We start from the raw sequence: 22,637 nt of genomic DNA, 5'->3' as shown, positions 1-22,637 counted from the left end.
GGGATGGACGGAGAAGGGCAGGACAGAGAGAGCAACACAGATACACAAAGAGCGAGGGAGACAGTGATGACGAGAATAGGAGAGAAGTAAGACGGGGGAAGGATAATACAAACGAAGGAGACGTCGAAGGAGAGAAAGCCAGGAGAAAATGGAAGGAAAAGGAACGACGCAAAGAGGTAGAGAGGCAGAAGGAAAGAGAAACAAGAGGAGGAGAACAACACAGAGAACGGAAAAATGAGAGATACACAGAACACTACAGAGAGAGAGACAGGAGAGAGCGCGATTGGACAAGACAAATGAAAGGAACTGAAAGACAAGATCAACCTAGGAACCCACAGGAAAGACAAAGAGAAGAAAGAATAGAGTATAATACAGAAAAAGGACGCATACGCACATCAATTGCAGAAAGAGAGACGGCCACATCTCTGGAACTGATACAGACAGACAGTCTAAAAAGTCTTGAGAACAGTATGGCAGACAGAAGCAGCTTTACACAAAGCCAGACCCAAAGGGAAGCCCCAAGCCAGAGAGAGGGGTTGTTAGGAAGTGATATGGATAATGACCAGTGGAGGAGAGAGGTTGAATATAAATTAAAAGACAAAGAAAGAGAAATCAGCTCTGAGAATGACAGAGGTGAGGAAAGGGAGTTGAAGGGCTTTGAAAAAGAGGATATGAAGGCTGAAAAAGAGCAAAAAAGAGATAAACCAGAGCCCAAACAGAGACCTTACAGGAAAATGTGGCTGGAGCCACGAGCAGATCGAGAGAGAACAAAGACTTTACAGGAGGAATACGGAGAGAGAGAAAAAGACAGGGAGAGATATGCCCAGAGACATGAAGAGGAAGCAAGGGAGAGGTATGCCCAGAGTCGTGAGGAGAAAGCCAGGGAGAGATATGCCAAGAGACATGTAGAGAAAGCAAGGGAGAGATATGCCCAGATACACGAGGAGGAACCCAGGGAGAAAGATGCCCAGAGACATGAGGAGGAACCCAGGGAGAGAGATGCCCAGATACACGAGGAGGAACCTAGGGAGAGATATACCCAGAGACATGAAGAGGAACCCAGGGAGAGATATGCCCAGAGTCATGAGGAGGAACTCAGGGAGAGATATGCCCAGAGACATGAGGAGGAACCCAGGGAGAGATATGCCCAGAGACATGAGGAGAAAGAGAGGGAGATATATGCCCAGAGTCATGAGGAGGAACCCAAGGAGAGATATGCCCAGAGACATGAGGAGGAACCCAGGGAGAGATATGCCCAGAGACATGAGGAGAAAGAGAGGGAGATATATGCCCAGAGTCATGAGGAGGAACCCAGGGAGAGATATGCCCAGAGACATGAGGAGAAAGAGAGGGAGATATATGCCCAGAGTCATGAGGAGGAACCCAGGGAGAGATATGCCCAGAGTCATGAGGAGGAACCCAGGGAGAGATATGCCCAGAGACATGAGGAGGAAGCCAGGGAGAGATATGCCCAGAGACATGAGGAGGAAGCCAGGGAGAGATATGCCCAGAGACACAAGGAGCAAGAGACACCAAGGAATGAAGAAGATACCTCAGCAGACCAAACCTGTCAAGTGTTGCAAACGTTGGCAGAGGACGATGAACAAGATATAGATGCAGAGTTTATGACGGATGAGAGTGAAAGAAGAGTAAGCAATGAGAGCATAGAGCCTGACGATCAAGGGGAGTTCGATGCATCCTATCAAATAGAGGCAGAACATTTGGCCGACAGAATGGAGGGTTGTCACATAGAGGAAGAAAGTGGAAGTGAAAGATGTGGTCAGTCCGATAGGGAAGAAGACAGCGAGGGGGAGTGGGAGGAAAGGAGGGAGAAAATAACATCAGGAGATGACGGTTTCGTGACCGTGTCCAGTGGCTTAGACGACGATGAGGCAGACGAGGACACGTTTGAGGACTGTAAGGAATTCTGGGATAGTGGCAATAGAGAGGATCGTTGTAGGCAGTCACCCACCGGCAGCCTCGAGGATCAGGGAGAGATTGAAACCAGAATGGCCGAGGTGAGAGGTGACCACAAAGTCACTGTCTTTTGTGTGGTTGGTCAAACTCTTCCCAGGTCAGGATCCCACCAAAACCCATCCACTGATGACCTGGAGCAGGAGCAGGCCAGTGAACTGTTACCTTACCAAATGGGTGATGAGGGTTATCAAGATACTGTACCGATCAGTGACAAAGAGACAGAAAAGGACACAGACCACAGACATGGTCTTACTTTGCCTGAGGAGAATAACATGGACAGTGCAGAGTATGACAAGGTAACCACTGATCCTGCCCCACAGGAGGAAGCTGTAATAGTTACAGATGACATGCATACAGAAAAAGAAAATAATGTACACACAGCACCGTCTGTAACATCCACCGAGACTGATGATCATGAGACGCATCCAGAAAAGAGAGAAAAAAGACATTATTTGAAACAGGCAGAAGGTACCGCACAGGAGAAACGCATCTCTGCCCCTCCACACGTCAAATGGGCCAAGAATGTGCTAAGTGAGATCCTGGGTTCTTCTGAAGATGGGACACTTAACATACCCGAGCCAGGCGATGGAGTTCCCTCTGAGGCTGAAGGTCTCAGATCACCGGCCTTACCTCTTTACGGAGTCGTCCATAAACCCCACAAACACAGACGAGACGTAGATCCCGAGTCATCACATACAAACACGGACACTCTGGTCCAAAATGAAATCCCTATACACGTAGAACGAGATTCAGAGGAAGAAGAAGAGCCGGAGCAGCCTCGCCCGGAGGTAGAGACCGACGAGGAGGCGGAATATTACAATCTAACCAGTCCTGACCTGAACAGCCTCTCCTCAGAAGGAGAAGGAGAGAAGGAGGAGAGCAGTAAGAAGAACAAGAAACAGAAGAAGAAGACGGTATGGCAAATGATCAGCTCTAGCAGTTTACGGGATCTGGGACACGAAGCTTTGGGAAGAAGGCGGAAGGGGATTCGGCGGACAGTGCAAAAACAGAAAGATGAAGCGAAGGAAGAGGAAGCTGGACGGGACCGCAGGACCAGAGTGTTTCCACCAGGTAAGACGAGGCTTTATATACACACAGCAATATGCACAAAACTGTAATACTGTGTAGATATGTTGTAAAAAGTCAATACACCACATACAGTATAGAACAAACAACCTACTGTAAGTGTCTAATCAAAGACATATAGGGGCTATAAAGGTTTTGTTATGTTCCTCTTATACAGTATCATACACATGCTCCTGGGGCTGTGATTTAAATGGCCAATGATGTTAACTGTACAGTATGGAAAATGCAAATAAAATAAAAACACAGAGTTTCTTACATTTACTTTTATTTGATGTCAGACAGGATGAACCTGAGATACTTCATGTTTTATCTGCTCAACTTCATTTCATTTATTAATAAACATCCATTCCTGCATTTCAAGCCTGCAACACTTTCCAAAAATAGTTGGGATGGGGGCAATTTAGGGCTACTAATGAGGTAAAAAAAAAATTTGGAATGTGTTGCAGACCTGAAATGCAGAAATGGATGTTTATTAGGTTCATCCTGTCTTCAATCAAATAAAAGTCGAAGTAAATGCAATGTGTTTTTTTTTTATTTGCATTTTCCATACTGTCCCAGCTTTTTCTGATTGGGGTTGTAATACCTAATACCAAATTTGTCAGGCTTATAATGGCTTATAGTAGATAGATCAACACACCACCAAAATGACACCCATGTAGTTTTTATGGTACTGATGGCTATGTAGACAGTGCAAAACAACTTAACTTATGTAATGGCATTCGATAAGCCAGATACTCTGCTTCTATTGGGTCTACGTGGCAATTAATATTTGAGTCAAGAATGATTTTGTATTTCATAACGTACTATTCCATAAGAAGTATTTGTTCCCTCTTGAATTTATTTAAATGCTTATATTACAAACCAAATGGTTTCCAGTACTTAACCCTAAGAAAGTGTTACTGCCCCCTAAACTATGTGCCATTCGGGATCCTGCTAGAGTATTAGGGTTCAACTCAGGAATGTGAGGATCTGGACATTCAAAAGCCTTTTTAAAGCTATTTAGAGGTGACAGAGGTGCTCTTGTAGTTTAGTTCATTGTCTTGTTGTATAACCTAATAAAGCTTAAGCTCACAGACTCATAACCTAAAAAGGTTTCTCGGTATGGAGCAGAATTCAAGTCTGATAAGTTGCAGCTACTCAGGTAGCAATGCTATTGTTGTGGTACGCTGTATTAGTTCTTGTTTAACTGTGTCTATGTAATTCTGTTGTGCAGAGGATGAATATGATGATCTAAGTTCCACCTGGAGTGAAATGGATCTAAGGTAAGTAAACCAACAAATCTGTCCACCAATATACCAATACACACAGCTCAAAAAATAAATATTTACATCACACGTCAGATCTCGATGAATCTTTACTGATATAAATTGTGTAATTTGGTGAATACAAAATGATCTAACAATGGTCAATTATCAATCCATGGAGCCCCCAAAATCACACTGAAAAACCAAAGTACAAAACTGCTGATCCAATCTGTGTGAACTTCATGACAGCCGCTCTTGTCAATTGAATCAAAGCAGGTGAAATTGATCCCTAAAATTCAATTGACTTGGTGTTAAATGTTCCCTTCATTTTATCAGCAACATGTTATCAACATCCAACACCAACCTAGCTTGTAGGATTGAGTATGATTTAGTTTATTATTACAATGTCTCAATGCACACAAAGACAAACACACATTTACAGACAAACACAGGTTTACATTCACACACATGGTCAGATTTTAAAAGAGTGATGAATTGGGAACCTTCTGATAGTACGATGTCACAATATGATGCTATTTTGTACGAGTAAGTTCTGATTTCGGAAATAAAGTGGAAATATTACAACCAGTGTGCAGCCGTCGTAGGCTTGTCAGTTCAGAGAAGCGCAGCTCTCAGTACCTGAATCGGCCTCCAATGAGCGTTACTGTGGTTATCCAGTAACTTTTGGGCCGTTGTCTGTATTGTGCATTTCCATCCACATGACATGATGACTAAACTCGTCAATGCAACCATTTATAGCGATGCCGTACTGCTTTAGTTTATCGTACGAGTTTATTGCAAAGTTATTTCAGCGTCCTTATACTAATAACAAACTGGTGCTGATGTGGCAGGAGATCGAGGATTTCTTTATCTGTGTAACCGATATGAAAGTATAACTTTACCAAATCATGAACGTCCCTCATTTGAACATGAGCAGGCTGCTGTGGCCATAATATTTCCACTTTATTCCCCAAATCATTTAGACTTTATTCGAGAAATTCGAAGCTTAAATATATATATTTTTTGCAGTGGCCCTAATACGTCATCGTAATTTTGCACTAACATTTTCAAAAACAGATTTGACAACTGCTGAATGATATTGCCAAATATGTTTCATTGGTTGTGTGATTAAGAGTTGTCTTTCCTTTGGTAGCTTTTAGTATTTTTTATTAGGTGCTTGCTAGTGCAAAACTGCTTGCTGCTAAATAAAAATACTAATTTACAGTAACTACTTTTTTAACATTTACACATTGCTATCACCATTCACCAGCAATATGGTTTGGATTACTGGAACTAACTGGAAATGACGATTTTCCTTTGATATTCTTATTAAGAATCTGGATTAATTTTGGTCTGGAAATTCAAGGCTCACTCTTTATCCTCTATAGGCTTAGATTTAATTATAGTATAATGATGATATAACTTAATAAACACTAACTCTTTTTTTCTTACAGTGCTATTAAGGGAACAATCAGCAGATCGAGAACGAGGAACTCAAAATATTACAGTAAGGTTTTTATACTATTTATTTGTCCTTGCATGTCTTTTTATTTTTCACAGTAATATCAACCATACGTTTTACATTGAACGTATTTGTATGGTACAGGTCAAGCTAACAGAACAGATTATAATGTACACTATAGCTACTGAACAAAACTGATTCTTATTATTCAGATTTGTGTTTAGATAATTTCAGCACAGTTTAGTAATGTCAGTTTTAGCTTTGTCGTTTTTGATGATAAAGTCTGAGTCTTTATAAAGTCTGAATAAATCGGAATAATCCCACCTTAATAAGTATTATACAGTATTAAAGCAATAAGCCACGAGAGGCTGTGCGTTACTGTGATTTTAGCACTGGGAAGACGTTTTTGGGAAGACCTAAAACTTCTTTCCCCGTGCTAAAATCATAACAGTAACGCACGGTCTCGAGTGGCTTATTGCTTTTATAAAACGGCGGTCAACATAAAATACAATAAATACAACAATGTTTAATCATAAATGTATTTATTGTGTATAAACTTACAATAAAGCATTCTTCCGCGACGCCAGGTAGTTCGATTAAGAGTGTTGCTAGGCAACATGAGGGCGAACATAACATTCACTTTTTCTATTCAGTGGCGTATTAATATGGAATGATGTGAGGTGGTCCTAGGTGTGCGTTTATCGGGGATTTTACAACGGCTTCGAACGCGGCTCAGCCAATCAGATTTTAGGACTGGAACTATCCGTTTTATAAATATTATTTTTACAATAGAACAATAACAATGCAGTGATCTACAAAAATACAGATGTGTTTTTACAACATCAAAATCAAATAGCATTCTATCATATGTTAATTATCCAAGAACTCTCTAGTTGACTCCTTTTCCAAAAACTGATAACATTTCCTCCAGATCTCCCAAAATTGACATAACTTCTTTTTCTTTGCAAATGTCAATTTTTCCATGGCCATACACTAAGAGAGAGATTTCTACAGATTTACAAAGTACTCCCGACGCCATGTGGCTATATTTATCACACTTTTTTCTCATGAAGTTTGGAACACAGTGGTGAGCCATGACTTGTTATTGCCAAAGGTTAAGACCGAACGTTGGTCTTCGGTCCTTTAATACCCAATGATGATTCCCTCACCCGTTACCAATGTACCTGCTTATTTCAAAACGGTGAAAGTAGTGCCGTGCCCCTGTTACAACGTTTTTGAGTGTGTTGGAGGCATCAAATTAAAAACTTGTTTATATTTACCAAGGGCGGGACTGTGTGGGTCTGGGGTGAGCATTGCCCCTCCAGATTTTCTCACTGCCCCCCTAAGCGCAATGCAAGCAAAGGCTATTTTTTTAATGTTTTGCTGTTCAGTGTGGAGTTATTTTCTTTGCTTATTTCTGATTGGCTCTTTGAGTCCTGTAGAACAGGCAGATTGCCTCGAGCAGCTCAGCAGCGCAGACAGGTTCTATCAGGGTAAACAGGAGATGCAATTACATCTCAGGGCAATTTAAAACACTTCTTCCAGTTTAAACTCACTTCCACATGGTAACAGTGGCTTAATGTGGTAATTCGTTGCTTAATATTACTTATTTTTAATGATGAAGATTTAGCATTCACAAAGCATGGATTTACAAACTGGAAAGCAGCTCTGGACGCTTTCAGAAGTGTGCATCCAGTCAGAGCCATGTACGAGCCACGGCTACGTGGGCAGAAAGAAAACAGAGAGAGTCGAGCGGCGACACTATCGTTGGTCTATCAGGTCCAACCCAGACAGAGAAAAAACGCTATGTTAGAAGTATAGGGGATGTGGTACGATTTTTGGCTGTAAATGAACCCAGGAGTCAATTCAGGAGCTGGTCAGCTGGTCTTTCTCACTGTCCATTTTATCAGCTCCACTTACCATATAGAAGCACTTTGTAGTTCTACAATTACTGACTGTAGTCCATCTGTTTCTCTACATGCTTTTTAAACCTGCTTTCACCCTGTTCTTCAGTGGTCAGGACCACCACAGAGCAGGTATTATTTAGGTGGTGGATGATTCTCAGCACTGCAGTGACACTGACATGGTGGTGGTGTGTTAGTGTGTGTTGTGCTGGTATGAGTGGATCAGACACAGCAGCGCTGCTGGAGTTTTTAAATACTGTGTCCACTCACTGTCCACTCTATTAGACACTCCTACCTAGTCGGTCCACCTTGTAGATGTAAAGTCAGAGACGATCGCTCATCTATTGCTGCTGTTTGAGTCGGTCATCTTCTAGACCTTCATCAGTGGTCACAAAAAAGAAAAAGACGCTGCCCATGGGGCGCTGTTGGCTGGATATTTTTGGTTGATGGAATATTCTCAGTCCAGCAGTGACAGTGAGGTGTTTAAAACCTCCAGCAGCGCTGCTGTGTCTGATCCACACATACCAGCACAACACACACCACCACCATGTCAGTGTCACTGCAGTGCTGAGAACGATCCAACACCTAAATAATGCTAACAAAGCATGCAAAGAAACAGATAGACTACAGTCAGTAATTGTAGAACTACAAAGTGCTTCTATGTGGTAAGTGGAGCTGATAAAATGGACATTTACATTTTAAAGTGTCCCATCTTTTCCAAAATGGGGTTTGTAGACGTTTTATAGGTGCAAGGGAACTTTGCTGGAGACTTCTATACTTGTTGATCTATACTCTGTGTGGGCAGGTTAGTGCATGTAAACCTGCACAACAGCCGTGTTACTGAGTGCCATGTGCATTCTGAATGGCTGCCGTTTCCAGGCAGTAGTGCTGCCTCAACATGCTGCGCCACTGATCAGGAATTATGAGTACACGCTTTTATTAAGTCAGTCGTTTTATTGTAGCAAGTCCACAAACGTGTTTGCTTTCTTTGTTTACACAGCCGAGCCTTAATTACTCTCTCTCTCTCGCTGTCTCTCTCTCTCTCTCTCTCGCTGTCTCTCTCTCTCTCTTTTAGATTCCCAGTTGTACCAGCAGTACAGTGAGGTGGTTCAGAACAGGGAGCTCCTGCATCAATCCAGTTCCGATTCTGTGTTCGTGGAGGTCATTGCTCCCCACATATCGTCCTCCTCTCCGTGCCCCTCTCCCCCTCTCGCCCGCCGCCCCCTGCCACCTCTTCCCCCCGCGCTTCACTCCCACTCCGTGCCCCATACTAACTCTGTCTCCAGTTTAAACGAGAGCCTAGCCGTACCTCACAGCTCTCTCCCGAGGCCCTCGTCTCCGCTACGGAGCAGGTCGTTCGCCTCCTCGCCCATGCTGTGGCAGGACCTGCCTGGAGTAAAGAACAACCCGGAGACCAAGAATCTCAGCCAGGACGAAAGACGACTTCAGGAGGTAGAGCACGACTTCAGAGTAGCCTTGCAAGGCCAATCTTTTCTTAAAATGTGGATTTAAAGGTGGGTGGGTGACAGGAGCAAACTCCCAAAATCTAGTAATTTTGAATTTGCTGTTGCTTATTGGATTCCTCTGCAACTTGCATCCTTCCATTCTGACCATAGGATGACCGCCACCTTTCCGAACTGGTTGTTTCTTATTAACCAGTCAGAAGGTTGCTGGTTCAAGCCCCACCACTGCCAGGTTGCCACTGTTGGGCCCTTGAGCAAGGCCCTTAACCCTCAATTGCTCAGACTGTATACTGTCACAGCACTGTAAGACACTTTGACTAAAAGCGTCTGCTAAATGTCGAAGACGTAAATGTTATTGACTTTTAGGGCAGCTGCAGCCTAATGATTAAGGTGCTGGACTAATAATCAAAAGGATGCTGTTTCAAGCCCCACCAGGTTCAAGCCAGGTTGCCACTGTTGGGCCCTTGAGCAAGGCCCTTAACCCTCAATTGCTCAGATTGTATAGTGTCATCATACTGTAAGTCGCTGTGGATAAAAGCTCCTACTAAAATGCCTAACGGGCAGTTGGGAGGGGGGACTACTTATCGAAAGGTCGCTGGTTTAAGCCCCACCCACCACTGCCAGGTTGCCACAGTTGGGCCCTTGAGCAAGGCCCTTAACCCTCAATTGCTTAGACAATATACTGTCACAGTACTGTAAGTCGCTTTGAGTAACGGTGTCTGCTTAATGATGAAGATGTAAATGACTTTTAGGTCAGTTGTAGCCTAGCGGTTAAGGTACTGGACTAGTAGTCAGAAGGTTTCTGGTTCAAGCCCCACCACTGCCAGGTTGCCATTGTTGGGCCCTTGAGCAAGGCCCTCATCTCTGAATTGCTTAGACAATATACTGTCACAGTACTGTAAGTCGCTTTGAGTAACGGTGTCTGCTTAATGATGAAGATGTAAATGACTTTTAGGTCAGTTGTAGCCTAGTAGTTAAGGTACTGGACTACTAATCAGAAGGTTGCTGGTTTAAGACCCACCACTGCGTGGTGAGCAAGGCCCTTAACCCTCAATTGCTCAGATTGTATAGTGTAACTGTACTGTAAGACGCTTTGGATAAAAGCTCCTGCTAAAATGCCGAAAGGGCAGTTGAGTGGGGGGCTACTTATCGAAAGGTCGCTGGTTCTAGCCCACCACTGCCAGGTTGCCAAAAATGTAAATGTACTTGACTTTTAGGACAGTTGTAGCCTAGCGGTTAAGGTACTGGACTAGTAGTCAGAAGGTTTCTGGTTCAAGCCCCACCACTGCCAGGTTGCCATTGTTGGGCCCTTGAGCAAGGCCCTCGTCTCTGAATTGCTTAGACAATATACTGTCACAGTACTGTAAGAGTAAAAGCTCCTGCTAAAATGCTTACCAAATGTTTACCACAGTGGGAGATGTTTAAACATTCTCTGAGACATTCGCTCTCCGGGAGATCGCAGTCGGCCTAGCAAGACAAGAACATGAATGGATTTGGAAGCTCTCAGGTTTACAAATCACAAATCTACTATCTGTTGTAGGTAAGGTTCGAGGTGGTGACCTCCGAGGCATCGTACTGCAGCAGTCTGGACATCGTGGTGGAGCACTTCGTAAAGTCCAAGCAGCTGAACTCATACTTAGCCTCGCAGGACAAGAACTGGTTGTTTTCCAGACTGTGTGATGTCAGAGCCCTCAGTCACAGGTAAGACCGTTACGGGTACCTTCGGATCAGGTAGTGAACACAAAGACTCCATTATTGTGAATAATTGAGAAAGAATAACTTCTTAAAAAGCCAAAGTTTTAATCTCCATGTTTGTTCCTTTATGGCAACATGTTTTTCATACTAACATCTGATGTTATTCTCACCTCCACCTCTTGTGCAACGTCCAGTTTCTTCACTCAGCTGGAGGGACGAGTGGAGAGCAACATAATGCACTTTACAGTCTGTGACCTTATCATCAAACACTGTCCCCGATTCCGAGCCGCCTACGTACCCTACCTCACCAACCAGTCCTACCAGGACAAGACATACCAAAGATTAATGTGAGTGCGTTTTATTACTTACACATTGATTACACACTGTATGTTACGTTTAGTACCTTTGTGCACCTATACCTCAGGCTCACTCTTCTCTCTTGGTGTTTATTATACAGAAATGAGAACTCTGGGTTTCGGCACACAGTGGAAACGCTGGAGCAGAGCCCCCGGTGCCAGAGACTCCCGTTCCGTTCCTTTCTCATCCTTCCGTTTCAGAGAATCACTCGCCTTAAACTTCTAGTACAGGTACGTTACCGTTACCCTAAATAATATGATGCACATACAGTATGAATGCACTCAGTGGCTGATTTATTATGAACGCCAGAGGGAAAAGGTCAAATCTCTGCACCCTTAAACAAGGCTGAAGATATTCTAACTATAATATTTTTAAAGTGAGCAGTAAGCAGTTCTTATTATTTTATCTAATCGTAGCTTGACAATCAACATTTAAACAAATACTGTATAAATCTAAGCAAACTAAATCCTTCATACCTTCCTGTTCAATTTGTGTTGGGATGTGAAGGGTTAAATTATAAAAGGAATGTTGGTGATTGGTGCTCCGGCTATAAATCCACAGGGCAGAGCAATAGTAATTCAATTCTATTGACCAATTATATTGTCGCTCTAAATGGGTGGGCTTTGTTATCGCTAACTTTATGACAAGTTCTGCCCACTGTGCCAGTCATAGGTTTTGAACCCTGACCCGTTGTCTCCATAGTCCTCTAAACCAGTGCTTTCCAACCACCGGGCCGTGGACCGGTACCAGTCCGTGGGCCATTTATTACCGGGCCGCACAATTTCGAGCAATTCCATTTCCAATACTCTTGGGGTGTTAGTGTTTCTAATCACCACTAGGTGGGAGCAGCGTCTCGTTGCAGCGAAAAAAGCTCAGGATTCACACTGATTTTCCATTATATACTGTAGTTATTCTAATTTAAATCCTCCCGCTCCCGCCTGTCCGTGAAATCATATCTTATATCAACCCGGTCCGTGGTGCAAAAAAGGTTGTGAAGCGCTGCTCTTAACCACGTGTCAAACTCAAAACCCGCCACGTCATTTTATGTAGCAGGCGAAAGCTTAAAAGACGTACGATTGTCTTAAATTAGACTGTACACAATCATACATAAACTGCATCTCTCACAATGCATGCCTGTGCATGCCTAGATGGCAGCGTTTCCACATCAGTGTTTAACTGAGGCGGTTTCCAACAAGTGATGCTGAGAAATATTTACACATAATCCCAAAATGTACAAGAAGAGAAAACTGAAGCAGAAGGAGGAAATTTTATAAAAGATGGGACAGTGGAAACAAGTTTGTGCTTCAAGAAGAGAATCCGGTACGTCTCTTGTGTTATGAGGCCGTGTCTGTGGTAAAGGAGTACAATATAAATGTAGATATACATTATAAATATACAGAATAAATTTGACATTTTGACATCAAACACAGCACAGCAGAATACGTTACAATCGGCCCTTTGAGGGCCACAATAATGCAGATGTGGCCCTCGGTGAAAATGGGTTTGACACCCGTGCTCTAAACGATGTGACTATTTGTAAGGAGGATTTGCATTTTGCTTAAGAAACGAGCCGTAAGTCATAGGCGACAACCCTCTCGGTGCTGGCTGCTCGTTGCATTAGGGGTCTAATTATAGAGAAGCACATAAGTGAAGATGGAGACAAGTCCCCATTAAAAGCATTACAAATAGCTCAGAGCTCAGTTTAGTCTATCATAAATCAGTGAAGAAAATACCAAATTACAGCCATGTTGCTAAGCTCAGGTCATCAGCTATTGTGGATCCGACAGAAATCTTTAGACATGGTGCTGGAGTGGCACAGGCACACAACTGCTCTCGTTTAAGGTGGTGAAATCTGCTGGTACAGCAACTCCTAGACGTGGTTGAGGTTGCCTTAGTGCTCATGATAATAGTCTAAACACTAAGTGCTTTCTCTTCTGTTTCTGACCAATATATGACCTGACGTATGACTTTCTCTGCATCCTGTAGAACATTTTAAAGAGAACAGCTCCAAAGTCTAAGGAAGAAGCACAAGCCATAAAAGCTATGAAGTTACTGGAGAAGGTAAACAGTCGCTCCCCAACACACTGACTAACACATTTCACTCCCACATGAATACCTAGCTCTAATCTAAGCTCGCTGTTGTTATTGTTTGCAGATGATACAGGACAGTAATGACAGTATTACTCAGATGAAGAGCATCGAATCGCTCGTATCCCTCAACGCAAAAGTGGACTTTGAGTGCAAGGTGAGCAAGTCAACAACACAATAAAACACTCAAATAAAACATTATACAGTATATTGTAACCTATGGGAAAACAGCCAGCAATTATAAATCACTGTGTCCTCAAAAGTTATATTTATTTGTTTATTAAAGGGTTGTAGCTATAGAAACCCCATTTTCAGAAAAGTCCGGCAACAGCAGGACAACCACCAAAAAGGTTTTGCAGGTGGTGGCCACAGACTTATACTCTCTCCTTATCCTTCCTGACTGATTGTTATCTAGTTTTGGCCTTTCCTAGTGTCCTTGTCACTACTGGTAGCATGAGGTGGTACCTGCAGCCCATTAAGTTTGTACAGCTAGTCAAGCTTTTTCAGGATGGCACATCCATACATGCCGTCGGCAAAAGATTTGCTGTCTCTCCCAGCACAATCTCAAGGGCATGGATGAGATACCAGGACACGGACCATTACATGAGGACTGTAGACTGGCATCAACCCAGCATCAGGACCGGTATTTGCTCCTTTGTGTACGGAAGAACAGGAGGAGCACTGCCAGAGCTCTACAAGTGTGACTCTGTGGACGTGTCATGAGGGCCTGATGTCCTTGATTGGCATTTGTCAGAGAACACCAGAACTGGCCGGTCCACCATTGGCGCCCTGTTTTCTTCACAGATGAAAGCAGGTTGACAAACATAAAAGAGTCCGGAGATGCCATTATGCTGCCTGCAACATCATCCAGCATGACCGGTTTGGTGGTGAATCAGTGATGGTCTGAGGAGCCTTGGATGAATGCTCCATGTGACAGCCAACAATACTCTGACTGCTGTTAGGTACCGAGATGAAATCCTCAGAGCCTTGGTCAGACCTTACGCTGGTGCAGTGGGCCCTGGGTTCCTTCTGGTGTAGAGCCATGGCCAGCATCATGTGGCCTGACTGTGTAGGCAGTTCCTGGACGATGAAAGTGTTGACGTCATTGACTTATCCTCAGAAGAACCTCTGGGACGTTTTGACCAGGACATCTGACGCCAACAAGTAGTGCCACAGATTATCCAGGAGCTCACTGATGTCCTGATCCAGGTCTGGGAGGAGATCCCCAAGGACACCATCCACCATCATCACATTGTCGGGATTGCATATAGGCACATGGGGGCCAGAGGCACGATGAGTTAGATTTTTTCTGTGTGGTTTTAAACATTCAGAACTTAAAGACAATGACCTGCCATGGATGGAATGGTGCAACAGTAGGTGTGACCAGCACAGTGGTATTTTTAAGCCCACTTCGGACCAAACAGAATTGCCCGTAGTATGTTTAGACCACATCTCTAGAAGGTATCCATGCTAAATCAGAACTCCAAGTACCTTGCAAGGCAAGAATGCATGCAAGCCATAGCCTAGTGGTTAAGGTACTAGACTAGTAAACAGAAGGTCGCTGGTTTAAGCCCCATCAAGGCCAGGTTGCTGCTGTTGGGCTCTTGAGCAAGGCCCTTAACCCTAAATTGCTCAGACTGTATACTGTAACTGTAATGCAATTCGCTTTGGATAAAGGCGTCCGCTAAATGCTGAAAATGTAAATGTATTTGTTTGTGTGTGACTTCAGACTCTACCGCTGATCAGTCAGTCCCGGAGGCTGGTGAGAGAGGGCGCCGTCACAGAGCTGAGAGACTTCGCTATAAAGGAGAGAGAGAGAACGGTCTACATCCACCTCTTCAACGACTACCTGCTCGTCTCGCTTCCCAGAGAGTGAGTTAACCCACCGCAGACTTTAGTACCGCCTCATACGCGCTATATGAAAGCTAGACCGTGAGTCTGCTTCCCATCATGCATCACTGTCTCGTCTGTGTGTGTAGAAGTGGACGCTTTACGGTGATCGACCACGCCCCTGTGTCGGAGCTGAGAGCCGAGAACTGCAACGTCAAGCTTCTTTCACTGTCGAAGAACGTCTTTCGCCTGCACTTGGCCAACAGATCCCTGATACTGCGCACGGACTCACAGTGAGTGAAGTTATTTAAAATATATACAGGCACAAGCCAAGGGAAGAAAAAAACCTAGGGTATGTCTCAAAAATAGAGCGGATTCTGACTGAAGCCTGACTTTAGGCGGCAGATTCATGAGAGGCTTTAGTTAGACAGCAATGACGTCAATGTCTATCCAAGCCTACCGCCACAGTTTTAGCTTACATAGCTAACAGAGTTAGCCTCAGACCATTCAAACCACTAGGCTGAGGTGACACAACCCATTAGCAGGCCAGATAACGCCCCCCCCCCCTCCCAAATCTACTGAAAGCTGTTCAATTGTCAATGACAAACCCAGCTTTTTAATGGGTGCAAGGCACACAGTAACACCCTGGACGGGGCGCCAGTCCATCGCAGGGTGGACACACACACACACACACATACACACACCCATTCATCTATAGGGCAATTCAGTGTCTCCAATTAACTTGACCGGAAACTGGAGCTCCCGGAGGAAACCCAGACATGCAAACTCCACACAGAAAGGACCTGGACTACACCGCCTGGGGATCGAACCCAGGACCTTCTTGCTGTAAGGCGACAGTGCTACCCACCGAGTCACCATGCTGCCCTAGGGGGGATCCGGAACTAAAAACAATACTATAACCCCTTTGACTATGTATAGGGTGTCCCAAAATTCACGCAAGAAGTAATTTTGATAGAGAACACAGGTTTTTAATTAAAAATTGTAAATTTTTAATTGATTCATAAAGTATACAGTATAGGGTTATGTATGGAATAGCATATCGGGTAAATGGCCTCCACGGCTTTGCTGGCACATACGCACTCTTTTGTCGAAATTTTCCATGACCGTTTTGCATAAATGTGGCTGAATTTCGTTGATACAGCGCACAATTTCCTCCTTCAAGGCGTGGGTGGTCGTGGGCTTGATGGCATAAACCTTAGACTTAAAAAAACCCCAAAGAAAAAAGTCCAACGGCGTTAAATCGCATGATCTGGGCGGCCAATTCTGATCACCAAAACGGGAAATTACACGACCAGGAAATGACTCATGCAGTAATTGAATTGTTTCTCGGGCTGTATGGCATGTGGCACCGTCTTGTTGAAAGCACATGTCGTCCACATCCATATCTTGCAATTTAGGCACAAAAAGCTGGATTATCATGTCGCGATAGCGAGCACCATTAACTGTTATTGCCTGACCAGACGCATTTTCGAAGAAGAATGGTCCGATGATGCCTCCAGCCCAAAATCCGCACCAAACAGTGACACGTTGTGGATGCATTTGTTTCTCAACAATCACTCGTGGATTTTCTGAACCCCAAATGCGACAATTTTGACAATTAATGAAGCCATCAAGATGAAAATGAGCCTCATCGCTGAAGATGACTTTGTTCGAAAAATCGGCATCCACTTGTTGTTGTTCCAAAATCCATTCAACAAACTCTCTTCGCTGTGCGTGGTCAGTAGGCTTCAGTTCTTGACTCAATTGAACTTTGTAAGCATGAAGATTCAAATCTTTCGTGAGAATACGCTGTAGAGAGCTTCTGGAAATGTTCAATTCTTGACCACGGTGCCGAATTGATGTTCCTGGACTCTCAGCAACACTCTCACGAACTGCTTCGATGTTTTGTGTTGAACGACTTGTTGAAGGACGGCCAGAGTGTCTAAGATCACTAATTGATCCAGTCTCCCTGAATTTTTTAATTAATCTCTTCACAGTTGATGAATTTAAATCACTATTCCGACTATATTTTGTACGAAAATTGCGAACTGTAGCTGCCAAACCTTCATTATTTTTAAAATATTGCTCAACAATGAAAACGCGTTGTTCTTTCGTGTAGCGCTCCATTTTTAATAACCCTGAACTGTGAGCTGTCACGCTGTCTTTTTTTTTTGTTGGCAACACTGTACCGCACAAATGGCGCCAAATTCAAATCTTGCGTGAATTTTGGGACACCCATTATATAGGGGGCGTTGTGTTGAACTTTGTATTGATCTGAAGTGACCCTTTCCTCGAAAAGACACAAGTTAACTCAAACCATGCCTGCAAAATGCTCTCACTGCGTAACTGCAGGGGTTAAGCATTCCAGCATGTACCGTTCTCTTGGTGTATGCCACACACACTCACACACCTGGCAACAGTATGGTAAGAGAGAACTAATATCTGACCTCTACAGATCAATGATAATAAACACACTTCTTAAGTCGGATCAATCTTTTCCCACTGCCATATTGTTCCAACGTCAAGGTCTGCTGGACCTGCACTGCATTATTATTCAACTGTATTAACTGTATCATGCAGTTTCTCTCTATATTTTACTCTGTATATTATTTAAGTCTCTTCATCAGCTGCATATCTAGGTCCAATCCATCTGATGACATTTTTATATTTGAATCATACATATTTCATTAGTAATAACTACGTTTTTGTTACTCTGCTGCTCCTGCAGAGCTGATAAACTGCGCTGGATCTCTGCGCTCTCTCGTCCACATCCTGAAATAGACTTCAATAGCGCACAGGGTACGTGTTATTTCTTCTCTTCTCTTCTCCAGGAAGGTTAAAATACTTCACGTGTTAAAATACCTCACGTTTCTGTCTCCCACACAGACTGTGCACAGATGCAGTGCATCAGAGCGATTATAGCTCAGCAACCGGATGAACTGAGCTTAGAGAAGGCCGACGTGCTGCTCGTCCTTCAGCAGAGCGTCGATGGTGAGGAGTCTGATGTCTTTTTATGTGTGTTTGATCATTAGAAGTAAATAAATTGATCAAATTGAGCACCAATGATGATGTACAAACTACTTCTACTTTATACAACTGCATCACTTACGGGGTGCATATGGTGCACCAGCCCCTTATTTACATATCATTTGAATTGCACACACCCTGATGCACTATAATTCCACTGGAAATTTTAAGGAACCCATTTGCATTTGTTTTTAGGCTCATTTATGTATTTGATCACTGTCCTGCTGCATAACCTGATTAAACTACAGGGTGGGTCATCAGTTAGGGTGCATTCACATGAGAAGCAGCCTTAAAGCTTGTGTGTGTGTGCTGATGTATTCTGATAGAAACTATATTACGCCCCAGTCCCATGTTTTTAAACTCCTCCCACGGGGTTTCCCCACACCTCGTATCTTGCGTTCTTATTGGCTGTAGTTCGACACCGCACTCGCAACCTGGTCGCACTACAGGATTTTGAGTCGGCGACTGGTCCAGATATTTAACATGCTAGATATTTTTTTTGAGTCGTTGAACGGTTCACACATACGAATCGAGAGCCGGGTTTCGAGCCCCGGGCGAACGCCGAGCTGCTTCTGAGCTGCCACATCTAGTGGCGACCTGTAGTGGGATCTAGGCATTAGCTTGCTGGTGACCTTTTCAAAGGTCCTCCAATGAGACAAACTGTTTGATATGAAGCTGTAAAAGCGACTAACGTGACCTATTGTAGTAAAACAGCGAGTGATGAATTTGATTAGTGGAGGAACTTATGAGCAGTAATAATGAAGAGAAGTTTAGTGCTCCTGTCTCCTTCTTTTACTACATTAAACCACGTTAAGCTTTATTTAGACTCTGGGAGAAGCTGATTCTGATTCTCACCATTTCTCAGAAGCTGGAGCTGTAACACAAGTTTAAAAGTGAAACAGGGAGGAGAATCCAGATAAACACAGATACACGTGGAGCTGTAACACTGGATCTGACGCTTATTCCACACTAATGCAGATTCAGCTCAGATTCACACTTTGATGCGATTAAATAGAGGGCAAGGTACCTGGAGAAAACCTAAATAGACAAGAGGACACATGCCAAACCCAGCCAGAGATGGGGATTAGATTGGGGTCGTTGCGGCTCTGCAGCATTAACACTATTAAATTATGTATTTAATACTGTAAATATAAACTGATTCTATGCAAGGCAGTGATGTTTCAGTTAAATCAGACTACACTGTAGCCTATTAAGAAATCTGTATGTGATAGAAGTGCACTGATCCTTTGACACGGCTTGTTCAGTAAAGTTGTTTACTGAACGTTGTTTTCCTTGTGTTATAGATAAAACTCACGTTTCACTTTGCCTTTATTCTTTTTGTTGACTTCTCCCTAAATGTAAAACACATTACGTACCTACTGTATATCATCAATAAGATCTCAATTTAAATAAAAAAAAACATGTACTGTTTTTGATTGTGTGTGTGACGTACCTGTAATATGTAAACACCCCGGGCAGGTTATTAACTCTTCCTGGTGTTCTCTTGTTTCCTGAAGGCTGGGTGGAGGGAACACGTCTGTCGGACAGACTTCGTGGATGGGTGCCCAAGACTCACCTGGAAATAATAAAGAGTGATAAAGCTCGCCAGAGTAACCTGATCGACGCACTGAAAATCACCACCGCAACGGCCACTGACTGACGCGTTTACAAAACTACTTACAAATCTGGGAGTATCAATTTTCCTTATCCTTCATCTCTGCCTGAAAGATCCAGAGTGAAAGACTCGATTGTGAAGAGCCACTCGGGTTGTTTAACATGCTGATTTTAATGCACTTTATCAAGGATTTATCAGGACACTCTGGGCTCTTTGGAATATTCTAAGCTTTTATTGGAACGTCGTCCTTGGAGACGGATTATTATTCCTGGAGAAAAAGAAACAGAAGAGCTACAAGACCATGATCTTTATCTTTTATCAAGATTGTACAGATTTTATATAACGTGATGCAAAGTTTTGTACCACTGAGCCTAAGAGCTATGGACGGATAATAATCCAAAACAATAAAGAGACATGAAGAGGTCATGGAAGCCAACACATGAAATAATGACTTCTAATAAATGTCCAACTTTCTTAAAATTTCTACGCAGTGCTGCAGTGTTACATGAACATATACAACCCCAAATCAGAAAAAGTTGGGACAGTATGGAAAATGCAAATGAAATAAAAACACAGAGTTTCTTACATTTTACTTTGACTTTTATTTGATGTCAGACAGGATGAACCTGAGATATTTCATCTTTTATCTGCTCAACTTCATTTAATTTATTAATAAACATCCATTCCTGCATTTCAGACCTGCAACACATTCCAAAAAAAGTTGGGACGGGGGCAATTTAGGGCTAGTAATGAGGTGTAAAAACCAAATAATGATAAGATGTCAACAGGTGATTGTAATCATGGTTTGGTACAAAAGCAGCATCCAGGAAAGGCTGAGAGTCTCTGATGAGTAAAGATGATCAGAGGATCCAGTTTATCCACAAATGTCTGAGAAAATGATTGAAATGTTTTAATAAAATGAACCTCAAAGAAAGATGGGAAGGGATTTGCATATTTCTCCCCCAGCTCATTTTGGAAGCTGGGGTCAGAGCGCAGAGCTTAACCTTTCAGTTGATAGCCCAAAGCTCTACCCACTAAGCTACCGTGCTCCCTTTTACCTTTGTAGTTTAGCAGATTTTACAAACACGTCTTATTATTCACGAGTCTAACTATTAAACATGATCAGAACTTGTGAGCATTGCATTGTGTCAAAGCCATGAGATGAGCATTTTAAATGCTGTTGTGAAATTTTATGGTTGCAAACAGTGCATACAAGAACCAAAACAAAATCTAACCACAATTTGAAGAAACATCAACCTACAAGCTTCAGTCTTACAACTGACGTGTTCATTGATTGTGATTAGAAATGGTGGATATTGGATGTCACATATTAAACACTCTTTAATAGCTCTCTACACCCACACATCCAATCAGAATTCTTTTATTTCAACTTCATCAACTGTCATCGACGATTAATCCTGCTCAGGGTCACAGTGGGTCCCGGTTCCACTAGGAAACACTGGGTACATGGCATGTCTGTGCAGAGCCTGGCTGTCTGATAGCACAGCTAAGATTGGATCCTGGATTTGTTTGTTTATTAGGATTTTACCTAATGTTATTAGATATTTTACACTTTGGTTACATTCATGACAGGAACGGTAGTTACTCATTACTCAAGATTCATCAGTTCACAAGGTCATGGACAATTTAGTGTCTCCAATTCACCTCACTTCGTCTTTGGACCACGCAGACACGGGGAGAACATGCAAACCCCACACAGAAAGGACCCGGACCACTCCTGGATATGTAAATCATGTTAATAGTAAAATTATTTACTGCTACCTGCATTGATTTATTATTTACTGTCATCTTGTTTATTAAGCTTTTTTTTACTTTAATTTTTGCCCAGAAAATGAAGACACATTTAAGTAAACAAACAAATGGAGAAAACAAATCTTACAATTTCAGACAGCATTATTTCAGTGCTGTTTAAGTTCATAAACTAGTATCATTTAAAATACTTATGTTATTATCTGCAATAATTTCAGATCTCAGTCAAGAACATGTAATAGTTACACTATTAAGACTAAAAGGACTGACTTTGACTTGTACTTACTCTTGTCTGTTCTTTCCTCTCCTGGACTCTCTTCTCCCCTCCTATCATCTTTGTCTGTCAATTGAAGCTAGGGTCACACTACACGACTTTTACTCGACCACCACACTAGAACCTGCACACCTGAGCTTTATAAAGTCTTGTATCGCTATGCAGTGACCCTTGACTCTTAAGGGAAGAGTGGACCCGGACCCACACACCATCTGCATGTATTTATTAAAGCTTTCTTTTCTTTCCTTTTATTTTTGTCTTAAGATGACATACAGATCAAGTAAACAGACGAATTGGGTAAACAAACATTAAAAGTGACCACCCCCAACTAAACGACTTCTAACAAATGTGTTTAAATTAGAGATAAAGAATAAAGCAAGAGATCAGATAAACGCTTCAGTAGAAAGTCACTTTAGTGTCCTTTATATTCAGACAGTCTAACAAATTCTGTCTCTTTTGGCTTGACAAAAACACTGAAGATGAAAACGCTTAAACAAAAAAATTAAACAAATATGTGAACATAACACTAGAGCCATCAATCCTCACAGAACAAGATGATTTACATTTTGTAAAAATATCTACAACACGACTGACCTCTGAGGCAAAACTGACTTCTACAGCAGTCCCGACCCGTAATCGACGGATAGTGATGTCTAGAGAACATCAGTACAAACACTTAATGTTTCATAAGAGCATGATTGTGAGGTGATGAGAGTTATTTCTCTGCTAGTTATTGTCTTTTTCCTGATGTATGGAAAAATCAAGAGAACCGCTGAGTAGAACCGCGTTAGAACCGTTCATAATCCGACTTACAGCCCACGTAAACACCTGTGTACACTAAGCGG

At 42.7% G+C, this 22,637-nt stretch overlaps 1 protein-coding gene across 1 annotated transcript; it reads left to right on the top strand.

The window, feature by feature from the left end:
* The first annotated feature begins 551 nt into the window (after nt 1–551).
* On the top strand, nt 552–20,320 carry arhgef5 (Rho guanine nucleotide exchange factor (GEF) 5). Its single transcript, XM_062992329.1, has 14 exons — nt 552–3,048; nt 4,277–4,325; nt 5,762–5,814; nt 8,749–9,125; nt 10,677–10,837; nt 11,026–11,178; nt 11,289–11,418; nt 13,175–13,249; nt 13,344–13,433; nt 15,006–15,148; nt 15,256–15,399; nt 17,835–17,905; nt 17,993–18,097; nt 19,651–20,320. The coding sequence occupies exons 1-14, from the start codon at nt 552–554 to the stop codon at nt 19,791–19,793; spliced, it is 4,191 nt and encodes a 1,396-aa protein (XP_062848399.1). The 3' UTR covers nt 19,794–20,320.
* Nucleotides 20,321–22,637: the final 2,317 nt, after the last annotated feature.

Source organism: Trichomycterus rosablanca, chromosome 3 (assembly GCF_030014385.1).
Source record: "Trichomycterus rosablanca isolate fTriRos1 chromosome 3, fTriRos1.hap1, whole genome shotgun sequence".
NCBI lineage: Eukaryota > Metazoa > Chordata > Actinopteri > Siluriformes > Trichomycteridae > Trichomycterus > Trichomycterus rosablanca.
The sequence above is the reverse complement of the archived record's forward strand: the minus strand, read 5'-3'. Positions and strand labels throughout refer to the sequence as shown.